The sequence below is a fragment of the Agelaius phoeniceus genome, chromosome 3 (genome assembly GCF_051311805.1).
Source record: "Agelaius phoeniceus isolate bAgePho1 chromosome 3, bAgePho1.hap1, whole genome shotgun sequence".
Taxonomy (NCBI): domain Eukaryota; kingdom Metazoa; phylum Chordata; class Aves; order Passeriformes; family Icteridae; genus Agelaius; species Agelaius phoeniceus.
This window is the reverse complement of record NC_135267.1, coordinates 84,282,053-84,308,063: the sequence shown is the minus strand read 5'-3', so window position 1 is coordinate 84,308,063 and position 26,011 is coordinate 84,282,053. Positions and strand designations below refer to the sequence as shown.

The window sequence follows — 26,011 nt, the reverse complement described above, 5'->3', positions numbered from 1 at the left end:
AGGGTGTTTTCAGGTACTACAACAGCACCTCACTTCTCCCCTCCCTGGGAAACAGAATGCCTTTTTAATACCATTCCTGAAAACACTTATTCCAGCAGACACACAATACAAAATGAATCTGTTTTACTGATGCAAAGGTTATTAAAAATCTTCCCTGTTTATACAGAAAATGTACAGAAATAAACAAAATCACACTTTGCAAGTCCTAGATTTCAGGTAAACTACCATCACTCTCCTTTTGTTTCATGTAGCTAACATGCTGGAAAGGATCAAGCTCTGGCAGGATCAAACCTAGAGCTTGGATCCTTACAATATGAAATACGGTCACCAAAAAGGAGAGTAATCCACCACACAGACAATTCATAGACAACCTTTTTTCCCCCACGTGGTTCTGCTCAGAACTTCAAGTCAACAACATCATGCAATTCCTGTAGCCAATAATTAAGCCAGATATAGTGTTCAACACTCATTCAAAGAAGATAACTGGCTAATACTCTGCGTTGAGAAATATTTCTAATTTTGGGCAAGGCAGGACCATTCTGCTCGTCGCACAAGACACAGTATTTTTAAGGAATTATGAAATACCAGTTTTATTACTATATTTTGAAAATAATAAGACTGTAGGCAAATTGCACAAGATGTACAGCAACGAAAGGATGTCTCACACTGGTTTGCCAGCATTGAAGAAGGACTTAATAAAAAAAAATTGCATGAAACTTGTCTAAACCAAATTTAATATTTCAAATGAAGTTTATACGATAATAATATGCAGAGTATTTGATTCCAATATTTTTGAATAACAGATGCTAGTATATAGTTTGAATCTAAATTAAGACAGAGTTTAATCAAAAGAAACAAGACCCTGAACTATAACTAAATAGTAAATTTTACTAAACTAGAAAAAAAATTTAACAATTATATAAATAAAAATATCCAAAGTATAAGTTAATTTTAGTTACACAAAAATCCTATTTTCAGTCAGAAGTATTTTTTAGAACACAGAAGTGTTCCAAAAACACAGATAAAATCTACAGAAGTACTTTTTTAGTACACAGAAGTGCATTTTTAGGAAAGTTAAATGCATCAGAATTGATTAGAATAAGAAATAGAAAATGTGAAGCAAAAAATTAATATAGATCCTGATCTGAACCACCCTTCAATATTTTTCTCACAGGCTCTAAATGCAAGTCCTTACAGCTCTCTAATTATTACAAAGAGTGATCTACAAAACAGCCTTACCTGTGGAATCCTACTATAAAAAGTCATCTGTCAAGATGAAGGAAATAATACATCATACTAAATACAGACACCTTTAAGAAAAAACCTTCTAGCAAATACTGAAGATAGTGGTTGTCTGCTCTATAATTTTTAAACCAGAGCAATCATAGTATATGTATAGCAAGAAAGGCAATTGCAAGTGAGTTTTGGGAAACTGAAGAGATGGGTAGGTTGTGAATGTTAATCTCTTCAGGGACTGAAGGGATTTCATAACTGGCAAGACTAAAAGGAAAGGGACAGAAAAAGTAGCAGGATTATCTGTAGAAAGGGAGCTCTCACTGTTCAAAGATCCTGAGTGACAAAAGACAACTGAGCAACTGTTTTTACAAAGCAATCAATAATTGGTAGCTGCCACCCAGGTGTAGTGATACTAATATTGAAACAAGTCTAGGGGAGGCTAGGAGTGAAACTATGGAATATTTGGGAAACCACAGGCTTAACCAAAGGGAGATACAAAAAGATCTTTACTGGGGTACGTCTTGTGAGGAATGACTGAGGGAGTTGGGTTTGCTTAGTCTGGAAGAGAGGAACAGCACCTGCAGTGAGAGGACCAGAGGAAACAGCTTTAAAATGAGACAAGGGAGATTCAGATTAGACACTAGAAAAAAACTTTTTCACTGCCAGGGTGGTCAGGCATTGGAATAGATTGCCAAGGGATATGGTGGAGTCACCATCCCTGGACATGTGCATGAGGCATCTGGATGTGGGCCTGGGTGATGGTTTAGGGGTGACAGTGCTGAGTGGATGGTTCAACTGGATGATCTGGAAGGTATCTTCCAACCTCAGTGATTTCTATTCTATTCTATTCTATTCTATTCTATTCTATTCTATTCTATTCTATTCTATTCTATTCCATTCCATTCCATTCCATTCCATTCCATTCCATTCCGATAGGACCATCAGAAATGCAACATTCACTTTGAGACATTAGCAGAATCAACTACACTTTCTGGAACTTTCTGGTTTTTTTTAAGTCTTATTTCTCAAGTTACACACACAAGTAGTCAGAATTTTAACATTTTACTACCTGGACAAGAAAAATCATAGGTGTCAGTGCTATTCAAATGTGCAAAAAAACTGCCTCTGTATATTAATATATCATCATCTACAATGACAGGAAATCTCAGAAAATATTTTGCACCATCGTCAGATTTTTAGTAATTCTCTTTTCTTTCTGCCTTAAAAATACAAATTTAAGAATGAAAGTTGCAAAAGAAAATTATCTGGAACTTACAAAACACTTCCTGTAAAAAAATTCTGTAAACCAGAACCAATATACTTATTTGAAGTAGGTATAAGAAACAGCCAAAATATCATATTTACACAATACCCCAAAATGTTTTTAATGCTAGCTTTATATTTGGCACTGTGCAATGGTATGTGTAATAAAAGAAGCTGAATTTAGTGTTTTCAAATACTTAACAGAATTTCTTTTTTTTCCTTCCCTTTTCTCTTCATATTCCTACTTTTTATTTCCCATTTATGTTTTCATATTTTGGGGTTTTTCACTTTGCAGCCGAAGTAAATTTTTCACTTTTTATTTAGAGACAAGATTTCAATAAATACATTTGATTCACCTAGTATTGAATATGAAGATTTTTGTCTTTTAATGTTTTCATAACCAGGCTTATGAAAAAAATATCAGAATTGCTCTTTCAAAATAGAAATATAAACCAGCACTGTATATAAATCCCCATGTCTCGTAATAAATCATTTAACTACCTGCTTTAAAGGAGCTTAAGTGAAAAAAAGGACAAAACTAATCTTACTTAAATATATTGCTGTGATGGGTCTTTAGAGTTCTGTAAGCTCCCCATGACATACTGTGCACATCTGCTGCTAGAGCTTTGCAAAGCAAGCCTTATATGCACCACTTGCACATATTTAATGACAAAACTCATCAAAATTCTAGAACAAACTTCTAGGAGCTTAACTGCTAATACTGCTGGTTAAGCATCACACATTACAATGTGTGTAAACTCCTGCACACACTGACTACACTGGTATTTCTCAAATAATTGTCAGCCTCCTTTACCTGAAAATGACATTGTTTCTTAAGTGCAAGGAATGTTTAATCTGACATATTCTTATGCAATGCTGGAATTAAAATTCATGCCAAGTGGAAAGAATTACTTCAGATTCCTGAAGTCATCTTAAAAACTTATTCCTGTCTTTTCTTAGATTTCTGGTAAAGGCATTACTGACATAAAATTCTACAACTACAAGTAAGATCAGCAGAGAATGCAGTTTTCATTATCCCAGGAAGTGAGAGTGTAACATATGGCAGTAATAATAATTACACACCCAATAAACCTGCCAATAACATGGACATTTAACAGCTGCAGCATAAAGTCATGCCAGAGGTGTACACACTAGTGCTCATTTTAATACAGACTAGTAGATCTATGGATCATTGCATTAGAGCATTACATATGTCTGAAAAATGTAGAAAGGATTTTTCTTTTCAAAGCTTTCCAGGCCATTCTGCTCTGTTTGTAAATAACTTTCCTTAGTGAATTTCTGTTGTGATAGAAATACAGTAACATTGAAATAATCTTATTAACTTGAGACTGTAAAGAGTAATTGTCTATAGTTGGCTTAACAGAAATAAATCTCCCACTTCAATCTCCTCATTAAACCTTACCCCCTCTCTTAGAATTCAAGTCTTCTTTTCTATTCAGTAAATAATCATGCAATAAATCATTAAAGCATGACACAAGATTTTTAATGAGGATGACAAGATTTTTAATAGGATTACTTTGATAAAATGTTATCTGACTTATCGATTTGGTTTATGAATTCACCTGTAATGTACTTACTTTTAGGCAGTTTATATTAAAAAGCATGTCCCAGATCAATGTTTTAAACACTTAATACAATTTAACCCATGAATAATTAGCTGCACCAATCTAGAACATTTTAAATAAAGTTTGCTTAGATTTTAAAAATATCCAAGCATGACAATCTTCTGAAGTTTCCAATTTTCCTTCATACAAGTGCATCTTTATATTGATTTCCTAAAATTATATTCATCTATATCATAAAACCTAAGTGCTTGAGGAAGATACTTAATAAGTTGTTGAAAAGAAGCTCATCTTTTCATAGAACAGAACTGTAGGCCAAAGCAGCCCAAAAATCTTATGATTTAATAATTGCATGAAAACATTCAGAATGTCTTTTGCACACCTCTACACAGACACAGTGTTCTGAGACTGCAGAAGTGACCACAGAAGCAAATGTCAACTCTTATATGGTTTGTCTTTTCAGACTCTCTGCCAACACTACTAAAAATCATCTACAACAGTCAAAAACCACACCAGCAGAACCAACAATTAATGTCTGCTCAGAGATTAGGTGATCACAGTAAAGAAATAATTTGTGCATACACAGGATTTTAATTCTACATCCTCACAAATGAAATGGTTCTGAAAAATGTCAGGTTTTGGATTTTTCTCTGCAGTGCCTTCCATTCACATAGACTTTTGTTTAGTATGTGCTTTTTCAAACTGAATTCCACTCCTGCAGATTTATGAGTCTTTAAGTTTGAGGAAATAAAAGCTATTCTTACACTCTTGTTAGATCAATACTATTCATAGGACATACATTCATGGCTAAACAAAAGCAGCAACACAAATAAAAGGGTTTTTTAATTTATTTTTTTTAAAAAAAGGACAAAATGTTTTATTTGCCAAGAAGGCTTTGTGCCCAAATTTAGGTTTTGTATAGTATATATATTGAAAACAAACAAACAAATTTAAATAATTTAGAAAAATATTAATCTATTTTCTCTATTAATCATTTACTTCATGATGACTTCACTAAGCAAATAATGTCAAAAATATCCCCATTACTGAAGTTCAGTCTAGAACAAACTTATTTTTGCCTACTACTGAAACAGATGGCATCTCCGTGATTAGTTTGAGTGAAAGTTGGAATCTTATTTTTCTTGGAGCTGAGGAACAAAGATAGAAGCACTGATTATTTGCTGAAAAATCTCTTGATAAAATGAATACAAGAGCATGTAAACCATTTGATGCAATTTGACACTTCTGAAAAAGCAATCTAAAATTATAAAAAATAAGAACAGACACATTACACTAAATAGAAGCTGGCATCTTGTGTCACCTTGTTAATGGCATGGCATTGCATCAAAAACACAGACTTCAGCATATCACTTTTCAATAATCCTATATTTAATGAGGGAAAACTAATTTAAATGTTTTTTTATCTGGTTTCTTTACAATAGTCCAAATCTTAACAGACTTACTCTACTGCCTGAATGATGACAACTTTAGAATAATATGAAAGAGGTCATTAAAAAGGCCATGGTAAAAAGTTAATTTCAGAGATCTTGTCTTCACTACACTGAAGTATTCATTTAGTTTGATTTACACATTTTTAGACTTCACTCCAGCTCCTACAAAATACAATTCATGTTAACCAAGGGAAGTACTATGACAGGAAAAGAGAAATTCTGACCTCAATTTAAGGTCAGAATTAAAAAAACTGCCAACTTAAAACTGTTGGACCTTAAATGGGTGTCTAAAGTGCTAAATAAACATGGCTGAATTTTGTGCTAACTTGAATAAGTTTTAAGTTACTGTCTTTATTAGAATAGCAGTGACTTTATTTATATGCCTGACGATAGATATAAAAGCCTAATTATAGGTACTGAGATTGAAGTTCTGGCAATACATACTGTGTCTAGACAAGCTAACTAATAAAAAGGTCTGTATTACAGGGGAATAAACATTACCATTTAGACTACACAAATCTTTACTTCAAGAACTATGACATGCAATTCTCACTAATACAGCATTATTGAATTACAGAAGAGACTGCTTCTCTAGTACAGATAACCTCATATAGCTAAAAGTCAGACATAAATGTAAAAAGCCACAATTTTTTCCAGAAATTATTTCAATAAAATACTCCTGCATATATAAAATTACAGCTATGGATTAAACTGAAAAAAGGACACACTGGTTCAGGTAATGTTATTTGCTATACTTACTGGTAGAAAATTGTGTTATATACTAGAAAACTGACACATTATATGTGAAACCGATTTCTTTATAATAGTCCAAATCTGTAAATGCACAGTTTCTCACAAAAATATATTCTTCAACTACCTTACCTTTTAATAGGCTTTCATCTACACAAACTGGGAAACTTCCAAACATCTGTTTAGTTCCCTATTTAAGAATATATGCAGTTCAGTAAAGAGGAGAAAAGCCAAGAAATAAGACAACACACTTACCTGAAGCCCCTGTCTCAGGCATTTTTTCTTCATGCTTGCTTTCTGGCTTACAACCACCTTTTTCATCAGCTTCATCTTCACCCCACCAGGCTGGCTGTCCATACAAAGGTGTCCCACGAGGCATGGCAGAAATATCTATAAAGCCAGCCCAAAGCAGAGGAAATAACTTTTCTGTTTAGCTATGATATTTAGGTTAAAAATCACATGAAGAGAAAGTAATTTGCTTGGATCATTTCTCCTGGAAGCTGAAGTGAAATGGTTGCATGCATTTGCCTAAATACAAAACAAACTTGGAGGCCAGACAACTGATCTGGGTTCTAAATATAAAAGCTTACTAATGACCTGATAAAACTTCTGGCACAAATGTTTATGCAAAGACAGCCACCACCTCTAATTGTTACCCTGATATATCTGTAAATATTATTTCTTCTTTCAGTTTGAAGTCATCAAGACAGCAGAACATTCCTAGAAGCTGTTTGCTGCTATTTCTGTGAGAAGGTTCTCATTCTTACCCACACTGACCTTTCAATGAAATCTGAACTCACTGCATGAAAAACTGATCAAATTTTGCAATGCTGCCAAGGTTCCAAATTGCTGACAGCTACTACAGAGTGCTGAAAGTTTCCTTGTGTGTAAAACATCACTGACCACAATCAATTTTACAGGTTGTTTTTTTTTTTTTTGAAGGCATTAGTTAAATTACAGTACAACTAAAAGTGCTATAGCACATGGTTAAATAGATTTAAATACAAAAATTGAGTAAGAAAAAAACCACTGATATAATTGAGATTTCTAACCTGATGGTAAATTGGCTGGGTTAGGTTTGACCTGATCTTTTGGACGAATACTTCAGCCTACAGAGATTTAGCTATTCTAGTGTCATACAGATGTTCTGGATGTATTTGAAAGAGTCTTTATATAATAAAACATCGTATGTTAAAATCTACCTTAGGCGCTTGTCTGTGACTTTTCCGATTAGGAATGTCAACATTTTTCAGTATTTTATACACTTGCATTCCAAAGATGACTTCATAGCCATGCCAAAGGTTTGAACATGATTTTAAGACATTAGGTACTTCCTTTTTACACAGCATTATGCCTTAGTCAATATTAATTTTTTTAAAAAAACTTGATGGTTACACAGAGAATTTGTGGATGCCCCATCCCTGAAGTGTTCCAGGACACGTTGGATGAGGCTTTGAGCAACCTGGTTTGGTGAAAGGTGTCCCTGGCCATGGCAAGGGGGTGCAATCTAAGTGATGTTTAAGTTCTGTTCCAACCCAAACCATCCCATAATGCTATTCCTGTGCACTGAATTAGCAATACAATAATGAGTAGATGTGCATTTATATAGCAACAGTGAGAGAATCAATCCCCAAAAAGCTTTGGAGAGTTGCACTCAAATATAAATCCCTATCCCTGTTATTTTTGGAAGAGTGAAAAGAAAAACAGAAGGTGAGGATAATCCCCCCCCCCTGTGCTACTTTATGTACCCTTAAGAAGATGCTGGATTAGCCAACAAAACAAACAGGGTAATTAAGTATACCACAGAATCCTGTACATGGGGAAGAGAATTCTTTGAAGTGTGTCTTCTGGAAGAATAGATGAAACCTAAACAAAACTGTTGAGCATTGATCAGGTTGGAAATCAGACCTAGACAGTTCCATATTAAGGAAACAACAATACCTGATCCCTTTCTCATTCTTTTGGTTATATCCACTACACTTCAGCAAGCCTCATGCTGAAGCTCATCAGAGAATCAGAGAATGGTTTGGGTTGGAAGGGACCTGCCATAGGCAGGAACATCTTTTGCCAGACCAGTTTGCTCAAAGCCTTGAATACCTCCAGGGATGGGACATCCACAAACTCTCTGGACAACCTGTTCAAGTGGCTCACTATTTTCACAGTAAAAAATTTCTTCCTAACATCCAATCAAAACCTGTCCTCTCTCAGTTTAACACCATCAGGCCTGGTCTTTTATCACTAGCTGCCTGTGTAAAATACACTCTCCCTCTTTTTTTACCAGCTCCCTTTAGGTACTGAAAGGCTGCTATGAGGTCTCCCTGGAGCCTTTCCTTCTCTAGGCTGAACAACTCCATCTCACAGCCTGTCTGCTCCAACTCCCTGTTCATCTTTTTGGCCCTCCTCTGGCCTTATCCAACACATCCAAACCCTTCCCATACTGGGGGCAACACAACCCACACAAAGTTAAGATAACCACAGCAGAGCCACCATGACACATTAAATAAATAGGAATGATGGTGTAGAAACAAGGCTGAAACTACAATATCTACAAATCTTTAAACCACAATAGAACACTGGGGTTATATCCTGACACATCAAACAAAGAATGCGAGGAACTGTAAAACAAACAAACAGAACTCCCGCCCATTTAAAAAGGGAAAAAACCCCAAACCAACCAAAAGAAAATTAGTGCACTTGGTAATGGTAAAAAGTACAAACTGAACAAACACTTTCACTTAAAATGCAAAAAAATAGAAATTTTCGGCCACAAATGCTACAAGTTTGTGATTTGGGCAAAGAGACATGCAAAAATATTACAAATGCCAATCAAGTCTCTCTTTAAAAATGTTCTTAACATGTGGATGTTACTATAAAAAAGGTAGAAATTAACTGCCAAAACATTATTTACATCTAACTATGGTTAAATGTTCATATATGTGAAATTCTTACTGTCTACAGAATTTCACAATCGTGCTACTGAAGCAAATTAACATCCTTTCCAAGTTTTTGTGCTTCTACAACAAAAAAATGAACCTTACCCACTGATTTTTCTTCAGATTTCAGTGCTTCTGTAGTTTTGTGGTGGACTTCAGCTGCGGAGTCTGCTACCTTGGATTCTGAACTTTTGGAGCTGCTTTGTTTCGATCCTTCTGCCTCTGAAGATTTTTGGGATAACTGGAGTTGGCTTGAGAATTTTTCATGCTACATGACATCAAATAGAGAATAAAACACAAACCCTCAAAGAGTGGGAAAAAAAAACCTCTCTATGTTATAATAACTGTACAATGACAACAAAACATCAAGGAACTGCACATTGTTACCTTAAGTGCTTCTTCGGGGACTCTCATCTCTCCCCTGACCACAGTAAAAAGATTAGTATGTAGGAAATGATAAGGAAAATACTTAAAAAACTCTGAATTCACAAGAGGATTTTACAGAAAAGTAACAATTGTGCAGTCTATTATGCCACTAGAATGGTGACAGCTTTCAAAACATGTCACTGTTAGGATACTGTGCACTATCATATTCATCAAAGCAAATGGAGTTATTTACTATATGTAAACAGAATATTGAGTGGATACCTTGGTGTTTTAATAATAAAAGTATTTTTTTTCATTCAGTAGTTTGCTGAATATTTAATTGTAATCATATCTGCTGGTATACAGCTGCATATGATACAAATATTTATATACTTGCCTCAAAGAAAAGTAGTACTCTTTAGCAACACAGAAGATACACATTATGTTCTAAATCATAATTGAAAGTTGAGGTTTCTTGCAGTGAGAGACAATGAAATGTACTTTATCAGTAGTCCAGACCAAGGTAGAATATCCTAAACCCTGAGATTTTCTCTTATATAGGCATTTTTGTAGCAATGAGAACACTCAACACAACCATACTTCTAAACAAGACAAGTCCATCCTGACACTGCATTTTTATGGCAAGGATATCATATCCAAATCTCAATTTATCTTCTAACTTCAGAGTGATGTATGTCTGTTCTGGAATCCTCACATCATTCACAAATGTCTGCAGAACAAATGAGGACAGAAAGAAATACCATTAAATTCCAAAACAACAAAATTAAATAATTCTATAAGAAAGTCTTCAGCACCACAAATTTTCTACTGGTGATTCACAAGGAAACCATAAGCTCAAATTGCCAGCTGTTTAACAAACCATGTCAAAAGGAAGGTAAAACACCAGTTGATTACCAAGACGCACACTGGCCTTGAAAAATTCCTTGCATGTTTCATCTTGTTAGCAATATTCACGGAAGTGTTGATTAAAGTTCCCTTGAATTAGCACCTCCTTCCTATTTTTCTTGTCTTTTGCTTTTTTCAATCCAAATTAAATGCCAGAATTGACTTATCATCGTATTTGTACAGCATTTAGCATTGGATATGAGAGTTCTGAGGCAGCTTACTTCTAATAATTGTCAAAGGACCTAAGAAAACATGGACCAAGTTTGTGCATCTGAGTAACACCAAAAATGAGTGGTAAGAATTCAGTATATTGCGACCGTACAGGATCATCCTACTTCTAACTTAAAACTTCTACAACATGCACACGTTTCTAAAGAAAGAAACAGTTGAAATATACCATTTTATTAGCACTCTGAAGTTGGAAAAACCTGAATAATTAAATAAGCCAATAATCTGAATATTTGAATGGTTGTGTTTCTCATGAGTCTAGTATTAAATGAACTGTGATTAGAGAGAAACAATCTCCTTCCCCAAAATAGTAAGAGGATCTTCCATTTAATTTTCTTTTCCTAAAGGAAAAGAATGTTTATTTCATTATTTTAAAAACTGTTTACCTACTTTGTAAAAAATATCTTCCATGGGAAATAAGAACAAAAGGTACAACTAGTCACTGGTTTGTAAGCATGAAACTTTCAGTAAGGTTTCAGGCAAATTTATTTCACTTTAACATTTTGAGAGTCCTGGGCATAAACCTCTGTGAAGACTATCATCAAGGCACTCTGAATTTCAGTGAACCAACAGAATTTAGGCCACCTTGCAGAGATCTATGTCTATATGTATGTATCCATTTTTCCTCCCAGGTCAGAATTCTGAAATTCATGTGCATACACAGCATAGCCAATGCAGAGAGCTCCAAAGGCTGTGTGTGACCTGTGTGTGCAGTTTACTGACAGCCTCGTGCTCAGCACTGAAGTGACAGCATAAAACAACCAAGTCTTGGTTACTCTGCCACTGGAGCTTTAAAATCTCATCACATGCTTTGGGATGCCAGACAAAGCTAGCTTGAAAAATCTAGTTACTCTGTAAATAAAGAATCCTTTACCCCTTTAAATCACTCCATTCATGTGATTTCTAAAGTTTATTCTTGAAATAGTGAGAGCCATCTGTCTTTAAGCCTTCATAAAGTTTGCTAAGCTTTTCAGAATCCAGTCCTGAAACATCAGTTGCTATCCTGTAAATACTCCTGAGAAGAATGTTACTCAACAGGGCCACAGATTGTTAATACTTCTTCTGGTATGTTTTTGAGTTCACAAGTTCACACTTGAATTCTACTGATACCAGGGAAATACTAATTACATACTAGCAACTGCACACATTTGCTTCAGAAAAGAAAAATTCCTTCATTGTTTTTGTATGGAAAAAAAAAAAAAAGAAAAACAGGAGTGTACAGAATGAGTCACAACAAACTATCAGAAATACAATTTTACTTGATGTAAAACCGATTAAAATTTACTTTTGCCTTTTTTTCCAAATCTAGATGTCCAGGATAAAGACTTCTTAGATTTGGAAGTCCATGAGAAAGACTCCTGTAACCTTTTCACTGAACTGAGTGTGATCAACCACACATATAAGAATATTCAAGCATTAGGGCATCAGGTGCAATCATAGTTCAGTTTGTGAAATTATAACACTCAGAACACTCAAAACCAAAATATAGGCACTAGCCACCTCCCCTTAAACTCTGAATTATCATGTGTTTTTAAAGTGCATTCTACTGGGAATGGACTAATCCTTTACACTAAGAAAGGTATGTATCTGTTCTCAAAAGAGATGGGACCAACTGGAGAGATGCTTTCCATGAAGTTTGCAAAATAAGACAGGGTAGCAGCTGCTGAAGCACTAGAAGAGGCACTTGGCTGCTAGGGAGGTGGTGTTCTCAGTAGAAACAGCAGCTAGACTAAAAGAATTATTACCTAGTTCACCATATGGTACTGAGCCATTGTTCTGCCACACAATTAAGTATGGTGTTACAAAAAAAAAGTGTTTTCTCCCTTAACCTGAAACCAGGTAAGCAGAGGTATGAAAGAAAAGCACAGTGGGAAAGTGACAGTAAGGAAAACACTGTGAAGACAAAGAAAAAGGACTGAAGTCTGAGATTTAATATTCCTTGTCCCAAAACAGTGGGAAGAAAGAACTCCTTTGATGTCTCTGAGTAAACAGCTCTGAAGCAACTGAAGCTTCACCTCAAACTTGAGAATGAATTAGATCAAGTGAAGCAAATCGCTGAAAGCTCTTTATCAGAGGCAAAAAAAGGAGCTGAATGAAGACCTTTTAACATATATTTCTATTCAATTCCAGTTTTGTGACAAGGCAACAAAAATCTGAAGGTATGCCTACTGACTACAGGAGTTACACAACTAGGGAATAAAATCAAATGTCTCAGCAAAAAAATTTTATGTGCTGAACTTATTTTTGATCACTGCCTTGAAACAGCATACCAACTTTGAAAATACAGGGGGATATTAAATATTTAAGGACCAAAGTCCTTGTATGTCTACAACTGTTCAAAGGATATAGCCCTTGAATGGTTTCACGTGGAGTCAAGACTGTCTCTTTGGAAAACTGAGTTAGTTACCTTAAAATACAGAAAGACTAATAGAGACAGTGAAAGAGTTTTATTTCAAAATGCACTTCAAGATCAAAAGGTATTCATCTTGTATTTATTTAAGCACTTGAAAACTATTTACTATCAGTAGCTTTCTAAGTATTATTCAAATAGGCAGTCACAAATGATTTTATTCTGTACATATTCATGACACAGCCAAACATTTAAAGTTATAAAATAACAACTATAACTAGTGCAAATATAGAGGTCATACAGAAGTATCTAAAGGGCTACAAAATGATAACAAAGTTACTATGTTTTTAATAATTTGCTGTAATATCAAAAACTTTTATCAAAAGTGATGCTTAGCTAGACTTCTGAATATGCACTTCATAGAAAAGCCTTAGAACATAAAATGTCATCCAAAACTTTACATTTCCCATAACTTTGGATTTCTCCTGTATTAGTTTGCAATTACTTGACACAAATTATACATAGAGATTTTTAATAAAAATTATTCTGAAAAACTAAATGCAAATACAGTATTAGTTAAATTGATTTTCATACATGGTTATTGCATAATTAATTTTTTCCACATATGTACAGTAGAAATACAGTTTAACATTCTTTTCTCTATTGTAACAGAAGAAAAAGGAATAGCATGTGAAATAAAATCCATATCATAATAGCACATTTTAGAAATTGAAATATGTCAGGGCTTTTAGACATTATAGTCAAGATTTTTTTTTTAAATTCTGAAATACATAAGTATAACACACTCCTTTCTATTGTTCTGAGCTTTTCCTACTGCCAAAGCCCTCTTATTTCTGGAATTAACAGCAGCCCTTTATAAAACATGCAGTGGAAAACCCCTGCAAAGACTACACTTTCCTTTTGAATGCTCCCCCATTTCCAGACTCACATTAAAAAGGTATTAATGTACAATTAATATTGGCTCGAAGAAATCCCAAAACAAAGATACATAACACTATGGGGAGCTATCTATTTCTGATGTTAACTTACCCCATTCAAGCTGCCCAAATCCTTCACCAAATGTTCATCTGTAGAGGCATCATAGTTGAGTACAGCATGTTGCTTGTCCACACTCCGTGACTAAAATATATTAAAGAAAATAAAATAAGATATTTGAAAACTGCATGAGGTGGTTATGGCTATTTCTTAGAGCAGTGTGATTATTTTCTTTTTACATGGCACATTTATTCAAATTATATTAAAAAGACAGTTCCACGTACGAAAAGGATAATATCTAACCCAACTCCAGCTACCCATAGCAGAATCCTAAATTTAATTGAAAATAATTATTTTCTTAATATTTCCCTAAATATGATAAGTCAGATCCAGATATACCTCATCCAAAGGTCTTATTTTTTTTTAGTCTAGGATCACTGATGTTTAACCTAATATTATCATCTGCACTTTATTTCTTACACTCTCTCTCCCCCCTTAATTACACGCATCTTTCAAGACATGACTATGATTCCGGGGTGTTGCTGTTCTCTCTCAAACTCCAATTCCTGTTACACATCTGGGGATAATTACTGTAGTATACAAGCATTCCAAGTGATTCTCCTTGATCTCAACTTCCTGAACCAATTAGCTAAAGTCTCTTCACTAAATGTCTGAGCAGTTCCTGAATTACTATTCCCATCAGTTCTGACTTTCTCAGTCCTCCCTTAAGCACTTCAGAATCCATCTATTTTTTTCATGAATTTTTTATTTCACATACAAACATCACCACACAGATGAGGAACAAGCCTGGCTACTATTTCATCCAAGAACAGCAGCTCCCTAACAGCCAACTCCCTCTTTCAGGACTCACTCCTTGCCAAGTGTTTGCAGCCTGAGGTGCTGATGGCAAGCGAGGGAGGTGGGGCTGGATGTGTCTCCTTCATGCAAGCATATAGTCAGTACCTGGACATCTTCAAGAGCTCCCAAGAGAGTGGAGACCACAGCTCATCCTCTCCATCAGCCCAACTTGATCTTACGTTTGCTCTTAATTCTGCTAGTGCACTGTCACAAAATGACTGCACAGCAGCAAATTCCTTCCACCAGCATAGCTCCGAATTTCAGGTTTGCATCTTCTATCTTTGCTACTCAACTCATTTTTCAGGACTGTATTGCACAGAGAATGCACATTTCTGTCTGAGACGTCCATGACTTCTGTGTATCAGCATTTGTGGTCTGTAAGTTCTAGGACAGAGCTGCCTTACCAAGTGCACTGGCCAGTGCAAGGCATCAGAACACACAACCACTACTCCTAAGGAAATGTTTTCTCTTATTGTAATCCCATAGTTATCTGCTCACTCCTTTTCCATTTCCTGAGACTTGCTACTATTATTTTCCTTATTTTCAATTTACTTTCTCATTCTTCCTGTCCATTTAATCTTATGACCACTTTGCTTTCTCCCCAAAGAAGTGAGATCACTCTTCTCCTGCTTATACTTACTATTTTATATTTAGACTTTTTATTTTGCTCTACATTTTTGAGGGATATAATGGGAGGGGGCAGGGTATCAAAGTGCAGAATAAGGAAGAGACAGACAAATGAACAAGCTGCCTGCAATATAAGCTGCACTAATATACTACATCAGTTAAATGCTTTTAATGGCAGATGAAGACACAGCAATACGGTTCATTTTCTACTAACTTAGTAATCTTTCAAGTGAAAACAATCTCAATACAATGAAATCCATTGATGTGCATGTTCTGCTGAGCCTACAGTATCAAGCACACATTACATTTCTCCACACTCAAGTGGAACCACTGCACCAAGAATTACCCTATTTTTTCACCTAAGCTATTGAAGAAAATTTTTAACAACTCTCAGTGTTGTTATTCAAATATATACTGTATTAATAAAAATTTATTTCATTATCTTTATGTGCTACATCCTATTAAAAATAAGTTAAAACAGAAAGGACAAGAAAAAAAATCCTCAAAGCGTCATTATACTGTGTTACATCATCTGAAATGCTAAGAATGATTACTCAAGTCTTTGGTTTTTACAGAAACACTTGAAATTCTGAAGAACTTCACAGTTCTCCTCAGGTTCAAATTACTTACATATAATTGGACTTTTTACTAGTTTCAGCTGATCTTTGCAGGTGCAAAGACAGTGCAAGTCTTTTGGATGCCTTTTTTCCTTTGGCTTTGTTATTGCAGCCTTCCATTCAAATTGAAGGGCTTTTAAAATTCCTTCTTGTAGGACTGTGGTGCCCTGGTTGGCAGCTAAATGCCACACAGCTGCTCACTCACTCTCTGCTGCCCCAGCGGGATGTGGGATAGAAGAGGAAGAGCCAAAGGAAAGAACTTATGGGTCAGTTTCAGCAGCAAAGGGGAAGAAGGAAGAAGAAGTAAAACAAATCAAGTGATGAGAAGGCAATCACTTGCCACCTAACACAAGCAGCCCAGTGCCCAGACAATCTTTGAGTAGTGGTTATCTTCCCCAAAGCCCCTTCCTCAGATTTCACTGCCAAGCACAACACATTATTTGTCACAGAATAACCCTTTGGTCAGTTTGGGTCAGCTGTCGTCGTTTGTGCTCCTTCTCCATATTTTGTGCACTCCCCCAGTCAAGGGTGTGTAGGAGGAGCAGAGTGAGAGAGAATGCCTTGGAACTGCACACATGCTGGTCTACATGCCAGCATGACTGTTCAACAACAGCCAAAAGAGTGGTGGTGTGCTATCAACAGGGTTCTGGTCACAAATCCAAAACAGTACATAATGGCTTCTATTAAAAAAAACCCTACCAACCAGCCAGATCCAGCACAAAGATTTATATATGTCTGCAGAAATAAGAATCACAGAATAACTGCAGTAAAAGCCATACGAATATGAAAACTCCATCCTCAGTTAAAATAAATTTGTAACTGGTGTTATTTTAGATACTCTTCAATTCAATCCAGACTTCTAAGAAAATATTCAGAATACACAAAATAAATGCATTCTTCTTTGCAAACAATTCTGATATTGTGAATAATGTAGATTTCTTTTCTTGGAGATAATTTCTTCAACAATATTCAAAAAGATTTCTAACCATAAGGTGAAAGAAGGGGGAAATGTAGTATTTACACATGAGCAGGCTGGTGTAATGGAACAGCTAGCTAAACAGGAAGACTTTTTGAACATATTTACAAAAAAAGGCAGATCTGTATTCCCAGATGTGAACTAAACCTTTTAGAACAACAGTGTTTACAGGTAGAGATCTGAGGTCTATCAAGCATGAAACAGAGTCAAAATTCTTTTCATTAAGGCCTTTATAATATGTTTTCTGTCAAGCAATTATGAATAAAAGCATTAAATTCTGCTTTCTTAATCATGCATTGTCCACATGCTTTGCAGTAAGAGAACAACCAAGTTGTCAAGAGTGGAGAAGAAGGTCTAGCACAAAGAGCTACACACACAGAACAAGAACACATTATTAGCTTCTCTCTTGATGGGTTCCTCCCCCTGCAGCACTATGTGGTGTTACAGTCATGCTGGCATGTAGACCTAACATAGCAGCAGGCTAAAAAGAATCTTCTTGAAATCCCATGCCCCTTGATTTTTTTCACTAACTCTGAAGTAAATACACAACAAATAATGTTTGTAAATAAATCAAATCTATTCACAGTATTAATCAAAGAGGCAGCTACCTTTGAAGGTGAAGTTCTGTAACACAAAAGAATAAATGTTTCACTCTAAGGACTGATCTACTATGGATGGCATAGCAGAGAAGAAAGAAGATGCTCTCTTATTTACAGAAAACAGTCCTCTAAAACAAGTTACTGGTAAAATAAAACCATTTTTGGATTATAAGCTACTGGGCAGGAACCAGTGGAGTTGGGCTTTTTGGTTGCTTTCCTTTCATCGTTGTTTTGGATGTTGGTGGATTTATCTGTGCACTTGTTTATTTGGGGTTTTTTTCCCACATAAATTACCAAGACATCATCCTATCTGTTTTTAAAGAGAAATTAAGAGTACTGCCAAGTGCTTTCTAATATCACCAATAAAATATCTCAATGCCTTCTGAGGCTGAGAGCCAAATGCAATTTACTAGAGATACTACATTCTGAGTAATAAATGTAGAATTACATCTCTAAGCACTTCATTTGCAACTAAGACTCTAATTTGGCCAATAATGACTGCATATACAACTTTTGGGAACAAAAACTCCAAAACAAAGTATTTTATTGAATGGTAGGAAGTGTTGAGAATATTAGTTTTAAGTTCAATCTTCTTAAGAGCTCTACACTAAACAACAAAAATTTAAGAAGAAATTCCCAAAATATTACCATCAGTCATTAAAAAAAAAAATTAGAAAAAAGGCAGGTCAGAGAACTACAGCTTTGATAGGGCAAAGTGCAAGCAATATGGCTACATAACAACACAGCTACACTCATCTAAGAGCTCCACAGAGTTGAGGAAGTTACTGAAGGATCAAGCTATTTTGACTTGTGTATTTTCAATTCTATTTAAACTGAGTCATTCAACTTCCTCAGAAACAGAGAAATACTCTTCTCTACAAATTTCATTTTCCTTTGTACAACACAATCAGGGCATGGGGATAGAATTACATCAAATCATGTGACTAAATTAGATTACAAACTGCCAAAAAAAGAAGGCTCCTTTCAAAAGCATCCAGCTCTCTTAACATTATCACATTTTATGGAACACAGTCTACTTACTTTACTGGTCATATTGTAAAATGTATTTCACCTTCTATCTTTGCATTCTGCATTTGATTTAGATGAAGAAAATGTGATTCTCTGTACTTAAGCAGTAACTGCACGATTGATGGAAATAAATTTAAACTTTTTTTTTTTTGCCTAAGGACACAAAAGATTCTTCAAAACAATTGCTCCCCAACATCTGGGGAATTTCTTTTTCAAAAGGAATGCATGAAGCTGGGGCATTAAGTTCATGATTTGAGCAGCTGCACATGGTAGGCTGAAGCAATTACCTGTAACATCAGCTCACAGTCATCTCTTCCAACAAAAATCATTTCTCGTGGCAGCCTATGCCGGGTGCCTCCACTGCTCACCAAAAACCAGGATGTTAAGCTCATTTTCTGCTTAGCTGATAAATCCTTGGCAAAGCTACGTCATCCTGCAGTGAGAAAGAAAGAGACAGAGAAATTCATTTTAGTTATTTTTAGCTACAGTTTCTGCTCAGCAAACACTGTGAGCAGAATACAAAAAGCCTCTGAAAATACAGCATTCTCAATAGCATGTACTGAATCCAGCAATCACAGGAAGCAAGAAGCTTCAGATTTGCATACTCTCAGGCTCTGCTCCTTGCAACTGGGCAGATTTAATTGGTAACCTTCTGCAAAAGGAACAAGCAGCTAGCTAATGCCAAAGTCGTATGTCAAGGTGTCAGAAAGCTTTTAGCATTTGACCACTGATTATCAAGATAATTGCTACAATAATGCTTCACTATCACAACCAACAAACAGTTCTGTAGCAAACATTCACAAAATACAGCAAGTAACTTGCACGTGTGTCATTACATTTTCCTGTGAAAAAGAACTACCTCATCTGATTTTAAGCTCAAGTCCTTTGTACAGCACCAGTTCCATTAAATTAATGGAACTTTTGCTTATTTAATCTCAGTTTTTCAGGATAAAACATCAATTGGAAATTTAACAGTGTGCATTTAGTATTGCAAACAAAGCAGAACAAAATGAACAAATTAGAACAAATTATCTATAAGTATGAAATCCAAAAGAAGCATTCCTACAAAACTTTACCATTATTTATCAATAAAAGATCCAACATATTCCATAAAACAGAAGAGAAAACCCATAGCTATTTAAAATGTCATAAAAATGGACAAAATCTTTTACAGAAAACTTCTTCACACAATATGATTTACTTGAAACTGGACAAAAATATGGCTAAATTTCTCTTCAGAGCAATTCAATGGCTAGCAGTTGAAAAAAGCTTTAAGAGTATTCCAAATCTCTCCTAAAGAAAATGCAAGCCAAAGCAATTATTTCATTCATTCATAACCACACTGTATTCATTGAAAGGGAAGCTAAAGAAAATCAAAAGCAAGCAGCCAGCTTTTCTCTCAGTACCAAAGAGCTGGCATTTCTCTTCTATTTATATGTCAATTAGTGAATTTCTGCAAGGTTAACAAATGTACTCTAAGTAGACATAAGTCTGTAGTGGACTTGAGCATACTCTTGAAATTCAGAGTAAGAATTCAGTGAGGTCCTCAAAATGAGAGCTAAAATGGAAACACTGAATAAAATGACTATACAAGCACTATGCCATCAGACAAACTACAATCAAGGAGATACCACAAATTAGTAAAATATGTAAAGATAATGAAGTTTAAGTCAAAACAGCATGTGACATGACAAAGCAGATTTTTACAAAACAGTCAAAAGGTGGTAAAATGTACCAGCAGAGCTGCCAATCCAGTTTAAAAAAATTCTTCCATGTGAATTGCAATTGCCAATGCAATTCACATGGAAGAATTTAGAATGACTTAATGTGCTAAAGAGCTACTGAATAGTAAAGTAAATATGCATTGCAACAGTATTCTATAGTAATACAATATAATTATCTTTCCACAGCTGTATCACAACACATTCAAGTGAAACATATGTCTACTTAATGTTATCTGACTCAACAGAAGTAATACAACATCTCTAACATATTTTACTCCTAGAAACTAAAAAGATTAAAATTAAATCTACAATAAGAACTTGCTGAAATAAAATTTAAAGTGATATAGTTACTAAATACAGGTTTTAACAATTGAAATGGATTATTCAGCGCCTTTGAAGGAAATTAATATTTGTATTTTCAATTTCATCTAGTTTAAAATGACAAGATAAACTGGGTCAATCAAATTACACTTTTGAGTTCCCTTTAAGAGAGGAAAAGGAAGTATCACAAACAGCCAGCCTACATTCCAGCTTTTAACAAGTAAATTAACTGGATGTTTGACAGCAAGCATGCTGTTCAGTATCAGAGCTCCTCATTCTGTTTATATTTTACTACCTTCTAAAATATCCCATCTGCTTATCCTAATTACATTTGCACCATTTGGCCTTCCTGCTCTAATATGAAATTCATACAAAAGTCTCCAAGATAATATAGAAAAAAATTGAAAATTGGAAAAATTATTAAGTAAAAATTATGTTGTAGGTCACACAGGTAGACTGACTGTAAAAGAGGAAAACTATTTTTATTTATAAAACAGACAAGTAGGTCAGTAACTAGAGCTAGGGAAAAATAAACCAACACTCCAAACTTCCTACAAATGATAAAGCCTGACAACAAACAGATTAAATTAAGCTATGTGAAATAATTTTTAAAAATGCATTATACAAAGCAATCACTGCCACACAGCTTGGCAGCACATTTGTAGTTAAAAGTCCATCACCAGTTCTATCGAACTTAATAATGTTGTTCTTTTGAAACAGTTGCTGTCTCAACTGCAAGAAACCATCAACCTAGATACATATTTTATTTTAAAGTATTCTTTAGAATAAACCAATGCCTTTGATCAGAGCTATGCTGCAATCTGCGTAGCACAACTGGCTGAAAAGAGGATCCAGAAGCAACAGTTGCTTAATATCAGAACAAAAAAAGTGCTTCAAAAATTTGATATGGAACTGCACACTTATTAGTCATATAGACAGGATGTGGACAGTTACATTGCACTCCAAAAAGTTCATGAGAGCTTGCAATGTTTTGAATAAATTGCTGTCTCAAGTACCCTGGCTGTAGTGTTGTGAACAATACAAGGATGAAAGATGCTTCACTGACTTTTCTATAGAAAATTAAATTACTGTATGACAGATGCAAAATCATCACAAGAAGTGTCTCTTTACACTTTACACAGAGAGTAAATTCAGGTCATGATAATTCCTGCAATGAAATGTTATGGTTACACAGGGTTCAAAAAGCAATTCTTTTCTTTCATGAATGCTTATCAATCCTGTTACAATGCTTATCAATCATGTTACATGACACCACTTACAGCTCAGGAAATGCACTGTGCATTTTTAGGGGCTGGGAAGATGCTCTAGTCAGGTTTCACTGTCCTACTCAAAAACCTCTCTTCCTTACCTAGCCTTTCTTTCTGCATGACAGGATATTGTCCCAGATGGACCTGTCCTACTCCAGTACAGACCACACTTTTCAGATGCAGTATTTACAAAAAATACTTCTACCCTAGAAAAAAAGAATTTTAAATGATTTATTGAAGTGTTTGGTTTTATTAGTATTTCTTAAAATGACAGTATTGTGTTGCAGTCTTTAACCAAACTAGCAAACATTTCCTCAAGACTTGATCATTCAAAGCTTCATTCTTGATGCCTGAAAGTCAGTGGCTGAGACATTTATGGCAGCTGCAAAATATTTCCTTGTCTGCAGAAAAAACAGCATTTTATGGTGCAGGACTACAACTTTCAAAAGGCAGCAACCAGCATTTAGGAATGAACATGTGGGTAACAAGCCATTTGAAACAGATGATGCAGCAACAGAGAAACTGGCTGCATCATCCCTGTAAATATACTTCACTCCTAAGAACTAAGATACTGCAGCCAAAAGATGGGTGTAACCCATTTCAAATGTCTGAATAGACACTGCCAAGATTAGTTTTGATACACTCACATTATTGCAAATAAAACTCCTTAATAATCTGAAATTTGAGCATTTTACAGTCTATGTTTTTGTACTTGCCTGTAACCGAAAACAGCTCCAACTAAAGTTAGTGAACACTGATACAATCCTACAGAGGAACAAAAAGCTATGTTTAAAATTTAAATTAAACCTAATATATGTCTGAAATTCCAACTTTTAAGCACTGCAGTCCTCTACATTAAGACTGAAAATAGTGTAATTTTAATGGCATACAATTATCCTATTATTGTACAACAAATTCTACTTATGAATATTTTAAAACAACATTAAAAAAAGCCCTGCACCAAGCTGAGACACAGTACTGACAGAGTCATAAGCCTTTTGTGGCTCATTATTTGCCCTTATAAGTTCCTGTTTCCAGCTGCTAAAGTATTTGTTAAAATTAAGTTTACCTTCTCAGCTACCTCAATTAAGTATTTGCTAAAATTGAGTTTACCTTTACAACTACCTATGGAAATTTGGGGAAATTTCTGAAGGAATGACTGAAATATTTCTAAAACAATGTTAGAGCAGAATATTCTATGTCAATTTAAGAAAATATTAGCTGTAACTCATCTATGCAAATTGGTATTGAAATGTGGCAGAAGGCCTGAGTATCAGTTTGTACCTTGTATTATTGCTCTTGTACAGATCCATCCAAATGGACAAAGACAAGCAAGAGGCTTTTGAAAACCTTCCTCGTGTATATTCATTCAACAAGGACAGAGATAAATTCTCTCAACACATCTGTCTTACACAGGGGTAGTTAAATAAATTTGTGGAGCATGCTGTTTTAGTATTCAGTGCCAGTTAGAACAAAAATAAGGCACCTTTTTCACAGTACTTTCAACTCATCCTGTTCTGAAACAAACAGGAGGGGTAGAGACACAGGAGAGAACACCACCACACAAGGACAAGACACTGGAACCAGACCTAGACAGATTTTGGAATCAGGACTCAAGAAAGGTAAATGTCAGAAATAAGCCATGACAAGGGACAAATCAGAAATGAGAGCAGTGATGGAGCCAGTAATGGCTGGAGAAGACCTGAAGTTGAAGCTGGTAACCAAATCACAAAAAATGCTGTCAGCAAACAACACTCACTGGAAAAGTACCTCCCATGTCTTCTTTACTGACTATTCAATGTAATAAAAAAGACCAGTGCCAGCAGTTCTAATTCTGACTGAAATGGAGAAGTGTATGCCAAAGAAATAAAACACCTAACTGAAGGTAACTTCAACCCTGAGAAGATTATTGTATCCATATAATCAATATTCAAAAGTGATCTATGAAGATAATTGATTTAAACCTAGGAAGCTCTAAGTGGTAAACAGCACAGTAATATTGTCTACTCTGCCAAACCCTCTGAAGTGGGGTAGTGTAACACACCAAGTGTTCCGCGGGCGATCATAATTAACCTACTTACATACATGCATTAGAAAACAACCTTTAACTACATCCAAGCATATTTTAATCAGGACTCTGCCGTACTCAGGTTAAAACAAAGAGCTTAACTGTCAGTTAATCAGTGTTCTTCCTCCTCTCCTCATCATTTGATTAGCCTGTGCCTTATTTACTGCACATCACTAAAAACCCTTCCTGAATTATTAACTTCCTCCTGACTTCATCTGCCATGCTCAACACCACCACATGAGAAATTCATTAACACTTACGGTAAAACCTGCACAAGTAGTTGCTGAGAGGGTTTCATGTAAATGGGGAACTGTAGAGTTTTTTGTAACACTGAAATATCTCAGTCTTGAATATTTAAGTTCCAAACCCATCAGTAATTCATTTTAAAGTACCTAGTTTCACACAATATACTGGTATTCAGATGGTCTCATTTATTTCTGTTACATCTCTGAATGCCTAATTCTTTAGCAAAGTAAGCTTAAAACCACACATAGGGTGGCTAGAAAATTAAGGCCACTTTTCCAAAGGAAAAGGAAGGGCTCATCTGCCATCAAAGATCTATAAAAACAGGAAACTAAGTCATGCTCTAGGATGTCTTCTAAGCATTTAGTCATGAAACTCATGAAACTATCCTTGGTGCTTTCGTAATTCTCTGCTGCCTTCACTGCTCACGTTGCTGGCATCCCAGAAAGGGAGACAGAGGGCTGCACAGACAACAGCCTCCTTACTGAAACTATTCTCACCAGTTCCTAGGGCCAGTACACCAAGGGGTTTTGTTAACAGAGGGTATCTTGTGCAGGAAAAAACTCAACAAAAAAAAGCAAACCCAAACAAACAACAAAAAAAAAAAAAAAAAAAGGAAAGTTGCAGGACTGAAGAACCTTCTGTTAAGAGCTGGAATTCAATCTACAGAAGCCTATGTCATGCCACAGTAGTGTGTAATGTTGCTCCTCAAAATCTTTAAATAAATAAGTACCCATCTAAATTTAAATGGCTTAGGTTAATGATCTATAAAAATACTTTTTCAAGTATTTATGACCTTTTGTGCACTCAAGCGTAATTCACAAATGTTAGCCATAAAGGTTAATCAAAATATTCCTTTAAAAGGCTGTTAAAATAAAAGGCAAAGGAAGCACAAATAAGGTAATTTATGCTTTAAACCATTGAAATTCTTCATCAAAATGAGAAGATGAGCTCACATACTTAGGAAAAATGACCTAAAATTCCTAGGTTTTCAGAAATTGAACAAACTAGTATTATTATTATTTTCAAATTTTCCACTGATTGGAAAATTCACCTGAACACATCCCTTTAGAAACACTCAAATGCTACATACAGCTCTGAACATAAAGGTGTTGCCATTCTCACCAATATAAAGAAATATTGATATTAGTTATAAAGTTCATTAAAATTTTATTAAATTACTGGACAAGAGTGGAACTGGATTGAAAGCATACAAATAGGTAAGTAAGTGGAAGAAAACAGGTAACTCAAGTGAAAGAAAAGGGACTTATCCATTCAATTTAACTTCCCTGCTCAAATGGGGAACAGGACTGTGCCTAGGAAAACTGCCCTTGTCACTAAACCAAAGCAACTCATAAAAAGATGTTGTCTTCTCTCCTAAAATTACTAAGATGTAACTGACAGGGCTTGGAATGATACCCTTGAGTATTCTGCTTCTGGAGTATTTGACCTGGTCCACTTTGGCTCAAATACCTGAATTTGTCCACAATTACTTGAAAAACAGATGAAAAAATCATACTGAAACCTTACACTATGTCAAAAAGATGTCACTTCCGGTATGGACGGAAAGATGTAGCCATGACAAAATTTTACAGCAGAGAGGAAATACTGAGAGCAAA

The 26,011-nt window shown here is 35.2% G+C and overlaps 1 protein-coding gene across 8 annotated transcripts in view; it reads right to left on the bottom strand.

Moving 5' to 3' along the window:
• Nucleotides 1-26,011, bottom strand: part of CEP170 (centrosomal protein 170) — a 95,676-nt gene that overhangs the window by 52,215 nt on the left and 17,450 nt on the right. For all 8 annotated transcript variants that reach the window (XM_077175758.1, XM_077175763.1, XM_054630023.2 and 5 more), the window contains exons 2-7: nucleotides 19,056-19,201; nucleotides 14,117-14,206; nucleotides 10,234-10,312; nucleotides 9,604-9,662; nucleotides 9,322-9,484; nucleotides 6,539-6,673 (exon numbers count right to left, since the gene is read on the bottom strand). In XM_077175758.1, the coding sequence (XP_077031873.1) occupies nucleotides 6,539-6,673; nucleotides 9,322-9,484; nucleotides 9,604-9,662; nucleotides 10,234-10,312; nucleotides 14,117-14,206; nucleotides 19,056-19,160 (631 nt within the window). In that variant the 5' untranslated portion in view covers nucleotides 19,161-19,201. The remainder of the gene's footprint in view (nucleotides 1-6,538; nucleotides 6,674-9,321; nucleotides 9,485-9,603; nucleotides 9,663-10,233; nucleotides 10,313-14,116; nucleotides 14,207-19,055; nucleotides 19,202-26,011) is intronic.